Source organism: Vigna unguiculata, chromosome 5 (genome assembly GCF_037176805.1).
Source record: "Vigna unguiculata cultivar grain cowpea cultivar isolate G323 ecotype 2 chromosome 5, ASM3717680v1, whole genome shotgun sequence".
In the NCBI taxonomy this organism is placed as follows: Eukaryota; Viridiplantae; Streptophyta; class Magnoliopsida; order Fabales; family Fabaceae; genus Vigna; species Vigna unguiculata.
In genome coordinates this window covers 44300068-44312290 of record NC_140796.1, presented here as the reverse complement: position 1 = coordinate 44312290, position 12223 = coordinate 44300068, and the positions used below count along the sequence as shown (strand labels likewise).

The 12223-nt window shown below is 31.6% G+C and overlaps 1 protein-coding gene across 1 annotated transcript; it reads left to right on the top strand.

Moving 5' to 3' along the window:
• Positions 1-4290: 4290 nt before the first annotated feature.
• EMB2737 (embryo defective 2737) lies at positions 4291-11907 on the top strand. Its single transcript, XM_028074290.2, has 12 exons — positions 4291-4611; positions 5127-5191; positions 5324-5422; positions 6547-6679; positions 6956-7018; positions 7653-7712; positions 8009-8131; positions 9079-9150; positions 9457-9594; positions 10279-10434; positions 10762-10863; positions 11542-11907. The coding sequence occupies exons 1-12, from the start codon at positions 4387-4389 to the stop codon at positions 11569-11571; spliced, it is 1266 nt and encodes a 421-aa protein (XP_027930091.1). The 5' UTR covers positions 4291-4386; the 3' UTR covers positions 11572-11907.
• Positions 11908-12223: the final 316 nt, after the last annotated feature.

Here is a 12223-nt window from a genome sequence, read left to right as displayed (position 1 = left end):
ATCTAACCTTATTCCATGCATGTATTAGTTTTTTGGAATTCATTTTCACCTTGGAAAACATCTATTCACCTAAGTTAATAGTCGTCGAGGGGTGAACTTGGCTTAGTCTTGCAGCAAGTACCTTTACTGTCCAGTTTGGAAATGTATCTTGGTAATTCCTGTTTCTAACTAGCTAAATCCATGTATTTTCTTAACTTATTGAGGCAATCCACATTTTCTTTCAAGTATGACTGTTAATTCTAATACCAAGGCTGTGATTACTAAAAGGAAGGCAATTGGTCTATGTTTTTCTTTTGACTCTCATGAAGAAATAATAAGTGGTATTGTAACCAGCCAGGCACTACCTTTTTTTTTCTTAGTAATGGTTAGGCACTTCAAGTCATGCCTTAATAAATCTTAACTGTTAGGACAACTATTAAGCGCGGATTGCCCATTTCCATTATCCAAAGGCAAAGACCCACGAAAGAGATAACTATATTTTATTTGTTTGGACACCTAAAACTTATTTATGAAGATAAGTTGAGAAAAAACAAGTATAGGTATGATACATGATATAACTTGTCAGGAAGTGGGAAAGTGTGAGATAAAGATAGATGATAAGTATTAAGTAGGTATTTGGAAAATGGAATATTGAAAAATCACTGCTCATTCGTCAATTTCTTCTAGCAACTCAGCTCCATGCATGACCTATCTTATATTGAACATGAATATATATTCCTAAGTCTCAACAACCTAACCTAGCTCTTTTCTTCAGAAAGTATTGGAAATTCTGCTTAACACAACACCTACATGATCAAGTCCCATTTAGGATCCTATCATTGACAAATGCATGCATCAGATAAAGTGATGTCACCACTAATTTTGATATAGACAACCTTATCAAGTAATTAAAACCTAGTTATCTAAGTAATTTTTTGGTAGGTTTCTCTGTCATTATTATTTTGATTTCTTATATATATTGAGGTATTGTCAAACCAAGCCATTGTTTACATTAGTTTGATTTTGATTTAATTACATGTAACATATCCTTCAACCCATAGTGTTTACATTATGTTATTATTTTTAATAATTATGAGAACATTATTCTAAGGAAATATTATTCTGAGTTAGTGAATTTCCTTGTAAAATATATGTAAAGGGAAGTTTACTTCAATATTTTTTTTCCTTTGAAAATTTATTTCAATGTTATAGCCAACAACTTTTAAGAATTGCAACCTTTGCAATATTTGTGCAGGAAAGCTAAACTTGTAGAGCTTGCCAAAGCTCTCAAGGCAAATACGGGAACTGAACATGATACAAACCTTTGTTTAGTGGTCAACAAGCATGTTTGTTTATGATTGGAAATTTAATTTTTCCATATTGGATTTGAAGCAAAGATCTTGTGTATCACTCAGGCATTACTGTCACGATCAATTATTAAGCATATTTTAGCTATTTGTATTTATGTTTCTCAGATATTTTTATTGGCTACATAGGCAAAGGTGAGAATACATATACTAGTTAAATGTAGGGCTGAGAGTGGTGCCAAATTACCCCTGGACGGAAGAAAGGTTTCATGGACAAAGCAACATCCTGCTCCAACTACTAGTATTAACTTTTCTCCATCCAATGACAAGGTTTCAATTTTTATTGTAAGTTTGGCTTTTATAGTATACAATGAGATTGTTTCATCTTTCTCGCTGTAAACTTTTGATCCATTCTCTAAGTTACAATGATTTTGCTTTCTAATTCTTTCTTCAATTAACATATCATTGCTAGTGTTGGCCTGGATAAAAAAAATGTATATTTCATATTCTGGTTCTAGAAAACCATCATCTTACATTTCTTATGAAGCACTTTTCTCTTCATCGGCCTGTAAAGATGACGGTTGGATGCTGGAACTAGCAATGACCGTGTGGCATTCTATGATGTTCATGGACCTGCGTGGTTTAATGTATTTAAGCCTATTACTCATCTGACATTACATTAGGATATATTCATGGAAGTTGAAAATTGCCTGATGTATTTTACATGTACTACTAGCTTGAACTCATGCAGACCACTTTAAGCTTCCACAATTATTTAAAATTAGTTTTTTCTCGATCCTAAAAAGGGGAAAGTAAATCTATCAAAGAATTAAGACTTCATAGCAATTCCCTTGATTCTCTATAATGGGTGAACAAGCTATCTTATTTATGTTTGTTTATATATATGATATGTAAAGCTAATGAATATCTTATTTCTTATCTATCAAACATTTCAATTCTATAATTAAAAAGATAATTTAATTATTTATAATTGAATTGAAAATTTGAAAAAAAAAAAATTAAAAAAATTTGTGACGGTTTTAAAACCGTCAAATAAGTGTTAAATAATGATATATTTTGTAACGATTTTTAACTGTGGAAATATGATAAAGGATTAAAAAAAAGTAAATTTTGTGGCAGTTTTTAACCGTTACAATTTTTTTAAAATTTTTTAGCAATAATACCAACAGTTAAAATATTTCTGTCACAAATTATTTTGATATATGCAATTGTGGCGGTTATTCTAACCACTAAAAAAGTTATTTGTCACGGTCTTTAACCACTAAAATTTTCAATTTTAACCGTCACAAATATCATATTTTTTTATAGTGATTCCTCTCATATTTAACATCAAATTTGTGTTCTAATATCTACTATTTTTTTCTATTTTTTCACACATAGGTTTTTCTTAGGGTTGATTAAGGTTGAGCTCCTTGCAGTTTTTGTTTCTTACGCTATAAAAAATAATCCTTTATTTTTCTATAAAATTCCACTTATTAACATCACATTTAACCTAAGATTTGTCTTCTAATATGTATCTCTACTCATTTTTTTTAACTCTTTTCACACTTAATTTTTGTTAGGATTGCCTTTCCTAAGTTCTTAGTTTTTTTTGCTCTTTACATATTTTGCTGTATTTTTTCACAATATATCTGCATTTGAAATGTCATGAAGTAGGGTTTTGCATTTTTTGTTCAATTATGTATTTTTACTTTATTAATCTCTACATATTTTACCATCTTTTCACAATTGTTTTTTTTTATATCTATATACATATTTACATTTGAGCTCTCATAAAGTAGGGTTTTGCATGTTTTTCGTTTTCAATAAACTACTCTGATAAAGTCTGCATCGTGTGCTCTTTGCATTCTCTAATTTGTATTTTGATATATATTTTTCCATTTTAACTAATATATACATGTTCAAAAGTGTGTTAATGTGTTATTGATGCTTTCTTTTGTCATTTTTTCGACAAATTGTTGACCAAAACAAAAAAATCATAAGAGTTCAAAAGCCAAATTCAAATTCAAATTCAAAGGACTAGTGTATTGTTGGTGCCTACGCTAATCTCTTATATATTATTTTGTATATAAATTTGTGGGCATCGTTTATTTTGTAAATTAACTTGTTGCATTCACTATTGACCATGTCTATTTTGTATAAACAATCTCACTCCATAACAAAAGTGAACCTTGAGAAGGAAAACTGGAATATCATTGTCTGAGTTGTGAAGTTATGGTTTATTCAACATTATATTGAAATTAAATCTTCATTTTCAATGGAGATTGTCCTACAAGATAAAGAGTAAGTACAATACAAATTATTTAGTCTTCAAAAATGTTATAACTTATAATATCATATATGAAAATATTAATGTAGGGTGTCTCAACCCATGCCTCCACAAGATGCATTCATATACAAATTCTAATATAAAATTAGTAAAGATAAGGTTACATTATTCAATCATTCAATGTTTCATGAAACAATGATTGTTATAGAACAACCAATCACAATTATAAAATAAATTTTTAATTTCGAACAAAAAATATTTTAATTGGTTCAATTTCAAACAACTTTATAAATTTAAATATAAAATTTCAAAACAATTTTATAACAATTACAATTACAAACAATTTATAACAATTTACGTTATAAACCTATTTTAGAATTGAAACACATTTTAGAGAAGGAGAATCTAATGGAAACAAATTAAAATCTTAAAAACTCATTTAAAATTTCTAAACAAAAACAGGGATAATACAAGGATTTTAACCTTAAACATTTCTTTAGATAAATCATTATTTTTTCTAGTTAGACCCAATTTTTTATTATTTAAATATTAAATAAGTGAGACATGTTTGAATTAGCATTATTATATTTTTAAATGCACATTTTAAAACATTTGTTTGGGTTAAAACAAATAAGAAAATTTTGTGTGGTAAAAGAAAATTTATATTTAGCATAGAAATTTTACTTTGGAAGTCTTAAATCCTTTGGAAATTGTGGAATTGTTGAATTTGAAGGATAACAAAAGTCTTATCTATGATTCTATCTTCTTCACACCCAGACTCTGAGTGAGTGTGTATGTTTTGGGGTAGCCATGTCGAGTTCTCGAGAGCGATTGGTGAGGGCGGTGAAAAAGTTCGTGGGGGTTCGGTACAAGGTTTTCAGCAATCGTTACGGCCAAAACATCATCGACATATTGGACTTCCCAATTAAGGTTGTCTTGTCTCCCTTCACTCTCGCTTTCGACATTGCCGGCTCTGCACCTCGCGGCTTCGGCGTCCCTGAACTCATCTCCAAGCTCTCTGCCACTTCCGTCTTCGTCAGTCCCCTTTCCCAATGCATTTTTTCTCTCTCTCACTTTTTCTCGCAATTTATCTGTATTCTGGGTACAATTTGATTCCCTAATTTCTGGAGGAAATGATGATTAGTGGTAGCAAGATTGCCTCTGTGGGGATACTTGTAGAAGACACATGTGGTCTTCAAAACTATTATTTTCACTGTCCTGCATTTATGTAGTTATATAGATATAGACACGAAATTAAGTGCTGTTGTTTTTCCAGTTTCTGAGAAAAACAAAAGGTTAGAATGAAAAAGTTGAAAATAATGTAGTATTCTGGTAATGATAAGTCAAATTGAAAATGAATAAAAAAGGAGTTATCTTAAACCAAATAAGTATTTTTGGAAACCATTTTAGTTTGCAACTTTTTTATCAAATGGATTATTGGTTTGATATTGGGGGTAATTCTATTCTCTGAAAATTTTATCTTGTTAGTTCTAGGTTCAATTTTATTTTATTTTTATAATGATAGATGTTGCTGCATGGCTTGGTTGTAGGCTATAGCTGCTCTTGGAACTTATGACATTGCATTTGAGCTGGGGAGGAAGGTGCTCTGTCAAAGGTGCTGTTTTGTATTCCTTGATTGACGGTTTTGTGGTGTCACTTGAATACATGATATCTCTAATCTTTTATTACTTTAGTGTTGCTGATTGACTTTTGTTGAACTCTAACTAAATGTGTGTCTCAAGAGCAGGAATTGTAATACATGTAGTGGATGGCGGGCCTTGCGGTGTACAATGTGCAGAGGAAGTGGGAGGGTGCATTATCAAGTGAAGAATTACACCTTGAAGAGGTAAGTTACTCTCCATTTAGATGAATTTAGAGGTTGCGGTCAGTATTACTATGTAAACTGTGGTTTGTTTAGTGCTCTTGTTGAAAATTTTAATAGGACCTACAAACAATTAAACTTGCAAATATTATTGCAAGATCATAAAAGTTGAGATTCTATTTGAACTTGAACACTTTGCAATCTTTGGCATTTGGGGTCATGCATGGTTACTAATGTAGTTTGTCCAAGCTTCCAAGGAAACTAAGTAATAAATAGTCACGCACCCCCCTATACAAAGTTTAGACGGGAAGAAAGCTACTCCCTCGAATCCTTATATGACGCTGTTAACAAAATTATAGCTGTTTAATGAGAAAACGAACACAATCTTTGGGAGTTAAAAATGTTGTAATAGGATTTCATTGGGAAATACCTGAATTATAACTTAGCTTATACTTCTCTTTAAAGAAAAACCCTAAAGTAGATACCAAAAACATTTAGTAAAGGCAAATAAGTAAAAAAGATAAATGTATCATTGGAACTATAAAGTGTCTTATAAAATGGACCGGTGCTTGTAAGGACCAAAGGGAGTATTAGTTTTAACTATGTTGGGAGTCCCACATCAACTAGGGATAAGGTCAATCTACAATGTATAAATGGGTGCAAACCTCACCTTACAAGCATGTTTTGTGGAATTGAGTTAAGCTTAAAGTCTACTTATCGACATGAGGTTGTATGTTGAATGTTCCTTATTAACTAGAGATAAGACCAATTTACATTATACAAATGAGTGCAAACCTTATCTTTTAAGCTTGTTTGTGGGTTTGAGTTAAACTTAAAATCCACTTCTTAACAAACTAATACTAATTTTATGCCAATTAATTTTTCTAAAATGGTGGTTGTTGACCTTGATCATTAAAGTCACACTAAATTAATGTAGTAATATCTGGACTGCAGTGAAAATATCTTTTGTCAAGTAAGGCAATGTGTGTCTGATTTATATAAAATGGGCATGTAAGATAGTGCAGAATTCTTTTAATGGATAATTCTCTTATATTTTTATTTCTTTTAGTGCATCTCGTTTATTATTTTGTGAGATTCTCCTCCAATTTGTATGCACCTTATATGTTCTTCAACTTATTAACTTTTAGTGGAGAGAAGCCAACTGCTGAATCTGTAGCAGACGCCATTGCCAACAATCGGGCTGAGTTGGTTCATCTACCATCATCATTGGATTTTCAAAAACCACTTCCTTCAAAAGAGTGCCCAACTTGTGATGGAACGGTGGGAGTCAAATTCCAAGACAACTTGACTTTTCATCCAACATTTTGTTTTCATGAATAGGTTTCTTCCCACTGAAGTAGTAGTTCATGAGTAAACTTTAGTCCTTCCCCTTCACGCTTGCACAAACACACACACACACACACACACACACACCCTTCCCACCATAAGAGAATTCTATCTTTTGCTCAATAATTAGTCTCGTATGTGCTTCTTCTGGTAACTTTAAAATTCAATGCGTTTTGACTCTTTTTTGAAGAATTTTTTGACTTTACACAGGGTGTAATGAGCTGTCCTGAATGCAAACACAGATTGGTGCATGTTAGGATCTCAGCAGATGATGTGAGTATTGTTGAGTCTTTGGTGCTTGGTTCTTTTCCCATTTTTGGATTTAACCCTTTCATACTTTTATCTTTAATATTACCCGTGAAGTTTTAATAATCTATTTATAATATGTAGCCAAATGTGGCTTTGACAATTAAACTAATCCATTGTTTTCACACCAGTATTTTGATTGATATGTCACTTAGTGATTCAATATTATATTTTCTCACTTTCTCTTAACCAATTCATACCCACATACCCCAATTTTTATTTTTAATTTCATAAATGAATTAGAATCCATCAGATACATTGTATAATAACCATTGATTAGTCAAAACAGTGAATTCTTTTGATGTAATTATACTTGTAAGTTGTAATTGCTACAAAATAAAAAAATTTCTTCCTCAACATATTTTCACAAACACTTGGTTGATTTCTCTTGTAACAATGACACTATTTAAACCTTACGAGACTCTCATAACTTTTTAAAGATTTATTGGATTATTTATTTTACTTCTCAATAATATGTAATATATTAAAATTAAAATACACTATATCTGAATAGATGTTAAAATTATTTTTTGGATCAACTGTTTAACAAGTAGGTGTAAAGCTATTTCATATTGTTTTAAGCATCCTTTTCTTTTTGCAGATTATGGAGCCTCCATGGCAAGCTTATAATGTGTTGAAAAAAATGGATTACCCATATGAGGTCAGTGTCAATTCTAAGTTGTCACTATTTATTATTGACAATATTATACAGATTCCTCTCACATGCAACTGAAACAAACCTTGATCCTAGGCATTTTTACTCATTTCTTTACTTCTGTGTTATGCATTTGAATTCATATTTCTCTTAGATTAGCATTTCATGCAAACTTTTATTGGTTAAGTTAGTGTGTCAAGAGAAGACATAAAATATAAAAAAATTATTTTTCTTCTGATTTCTTACACTTTTTTGACATTGAAATCATAACTATTTGTTGTTTTTGTTTTTTCCCTTTTCAGCACATAGTTCACAGCATGAAGGATCCTAGTATTGCTGCATTTTGGCTGATTACATTTCCTCAGATCATGGGTGGATTTACCTATGATGATGACGTGAAGCAGAAAATATGGTGGCAATACAAGGTTATCACTTTTATTCCTTTCCACAGTTCAGTACGATTACTCCACTAATTATTACCCTATGATATGATAAATGATTGCTTGGTAAAAGAAATGATGAAATTACATACTTTCTTGAAACAATTTTTCGTTGCAAATTTGTCATGAAATATGAATAAAATGTGAAAATACAATGTTGAGGTTCAGGATTAAACACATGAAATGTGTTTTTGCTCGTTTACCCTTATATTTTGATTAGGAACGTACTACAAAAGTAATGTACTTCTGTTCCTAGCTACTTCCGGAGGGATGAGAATCATTTTCAATGACCTGGTTTTCCTTTTGTGCTGCACACCTACAAGTGAAAATTTAATTTCCTCTATTTTCTGCTAACGTTAATTCATTCTCACTCTTTGAGCTCAGTGGAACATGCACCTCTTTTAAGAGATTTTTTTGTAGAATTTTAATTTTGTGAAAATAAAAGAAACAACTGATCTGAATTGATATATGAATCTGTTGGCTTGTAGTTTTTTGTAGGTTTTCATCACTTTTTCCAGCACCGAATTAATTTGCCAAGCACCTATGCTGTTTCTTCTCTGTGTGTGTCTTTTAATAGTGAAGGATTCACGGAACCTATTGACTGAATAAACTCGTATATTTCTCTAGCTGGCAATCATAATGTGTTGGAAGATATTCTTTGGACTAAGTACTTTCACCTGTATGCCAGTAAATACCTGGAATTTCAAATTGCTGAGGAAAGTGGTGTGGAAGGATTTAATATTTAAAGTGGAATTGAAAAAAGGGAATCATAACTCTGATTGTACAACCTTTCATTCGATTAACCTTTCCAAGAGTTAACCAGACATTATACAGCCTAAATCATCATCTGTCACGTTCATGCTTTATTGAAGTTGGTTAAGTCTATGTTTCTAAATATATCTATTCCTTTTCCTTTTTGTGAGTGAATTTAGGAATCTAGGCGGTATGATCAACTCCGAGATGTGGTGGCGAAGAGGAAACCAGGGTGGGAGTATCTGCAGGAGGTAAGCTTTTAATCCTTTGCTCTAGCCATGGTTATGTAGCAATGCCTATGCTCATATTTTAGATGTGAAAGACACAGCAAATAAATGTTGGGTATGCTGGGGATTCATCAAGTTGCTAAAATAAATGGAAGAAAAGCTTATTCTCTTACTATTTTTCTGATAATTGTGGTAGTTTTGTATTACTTGGAATCTATATATGGAGTTATTCATGTGGTTGATTGACAGTTGTGTTCATCTTAAATTTATGTAATTTTCTCTGGATTAAATTTTACAATGTTTTTTTATTTTGAATTGATGTCATCATAGGCCTTGATATCTATTGATCCTGATCGTGCAAGGGATGATCCTGTCATAGTGAAAAATGTTCCTTATTATAAGGCTCAAAAGGCACTCGAGACAGAGGTTATGAAGCTTGATCCTCCACCAAGACCGTCAAACTGGGGTGTATGTATTTACGATCTTCACGTATCATTTGTTAGTTATTCCTTTAGTTAATGTGCACAATTTTCTTACAAATTATAATGAGCTTTTGATAATTGCACTCCTTGAATTCTTTATCCCCAGTTGGTTAGAATGGGCATACATAACCATAGACAGTTGCATATAATGGATTGACATGGTCAGTATGATTTAAAAAACAAGAAGCTGGCCTCTAAGCTGGTCCAAACAAGCCTCTTTATGGCTTTGCAGTGAACAAGTCTAATGTTGGTGATCCACCAGCATGGCTAATTTGGTTTAAATATTTATAGCCTCACAAAAGCCAACTAATACATGTAATTTGTAAGCAATGTACAAGGATGACCCTTTTGAAGTGCATTCTACTACAGGACACTTTCAATGTTTTCTCCTTTGATTTCTTTAAGCTGTTCAATGGAAAATCAGTGGGGCCTAAACCTTTCAAAATTGCTGCGAGCCTCTGGCTCAAATGCATAAAAGTAAGCATATAAATTTAACAGCATGCAAAAAGGGTCATAGGATCTTCATAAAATGTGCCATCAAAAATTTTCACTACAAAGTTTATTGTTAGGTTGGTCACTCCCTCCACCATTTGAGAAAAGAAAATTAAGTAGTGTAAGTTGTAGGCATATCCTGCTCAGAAATGAGACATAAACCGCAGAAAATTGGCAGGAGCTGGACCTTCCATTGAATGCATCGTCTTGGAGTGAGGAGGATCTCAAAAATCCAGAAAAGTTTTATGAAATGACTGTTCTTCTTAATGCCCAAAGAGAAATCTCTGATAAGATCTTGGATGCACAATGGGAAACTAAATGGCGTCAGGACAAGGTTGGTGATTTTTTGTCTTTACATCGGTTAGTTACTTTGTTTGTGTTTGTTGAAAGGAACAACTAATCAAAACTGACATATGCTGTAATCAGGCATTTCATATAATGAAACAATAATGTTAAATTGCATGTATTGTCTCGTGCTATGCTTGGTTTTTTCTTCCAATTCAAGATGCAAAGCTGTCTGTGGTTGAGTTGTGTACTTAATCGCTCTCAGAACTGTTACATACCTTTAATATATATATATATATATATATATATATATATATATATTCGGTTTGTGAAATATTGTATTTTGTGCAAGTGACTGACTTGATTTCACCTTCAGTTGAATGAGATGTTGGAGGCCAAAGTGAAGCCATACATTCAGGATATAGACAACGCAGTTCTTCCTGAGCCTATTTTACTAAAACCACAAATTCAGGAAAAGGTCTCTCTTTTTCTCTGTTATCTGCGTTCGAACATTCATTGATTATGCATGTTGACCAGGATACAACTTTTCTATTTGTGTACTGTAGAAAGTTGGATTTACTTAATACCTTAATTAACTATTTTGCTTCTATTTGACATTCATTGCGTTGCGTTATATGTTACTTTTTAAATGTTTATCTTCGTCATTCTGATTTACTTAACGTTCTATTCAGGTTAACTTTTCCATAAATACTTGTAGGAAAAGAAAATAAAATAATTTAAAACAATTTAAATTAACTTGTGCATAAATTAATTTGTAGAATCTCTTCTATATATGCTTTTGGAGAAATTATCAAAAAAATGTCCTAATTTGTCAGCTTTAGAGATTTTCATTTTTCCATCTTGAAGTCTATGTGTATTTTTAGGTATGTAATGTGCAGTTTGTTGCATGACAGAATTATCTGATTGAATGTTGTAATTTCTACTATTCAAAACCGGAGAACTTTCATCGTATAGAAGATATGAAGTGAAACTTCAGAGCTGAATAAACTTTTGGAAGTTCATTAGTTGTTTTTCTTTGAATATACTAGGAGGAAGTTAATGTTTCCTTATTATCATGTTTTACATTCTCAGCAATCTCCCTTCTCCTAGTTTTATTGATGATGTGATTTTCTTTCCATGCATGTTGCTCCTGCAGATACAACGGCGAAGGTGGTTTTTCTTTTGACATCAGGCAAAGCTATTATATATGCTCCACCATGTTTGTTTGTAATCCTAGTATTTTTTTATATGATCTGTTGGAAGCATGGGTGCAGTGTCTATCATCAAGTACACAAGTTGTGCCTCTGTTTTGGTCGTTATTTTGTGGAGGAACCAGGTTTTTTTGACACAAGAAATACCACTTGTGAAAAAGAAAGACCAGAGAAACATGCAAGAAGAAAAAAAAAAAAAAATCTTTGCAGATGTTACATCTGGTATTGTGACAGACATGTTCCGAAGGTACCATATCTAGATTATTCCTTTGCTGAAATTTCCTGAAATCTTATCTTTCGTGTTGTTTAAATATCGTCTGTTCTGAGAAATGGGTTATATTCACTGCTGATATGTTTGATGATTTTTACATACACGTTGAATCAAATGCCAAAATCTACTTTTTGATTCTTATCTAATAAGTAGTTTTGGTCATTATATAAGGTAAATAACACATCTGGTTTTCAGTTTTTTATAATAAAGCTATTTTTATCTGATACTGATGTATAATCTGATTACTATTTATTTTCAATGATAATAAATGCTAGAATTTATTATTAAGCATTATATAAACAAGTAATTAGCATTGTTGTTTATGAACAATTTAATATTTTATTTGATTAAATAAC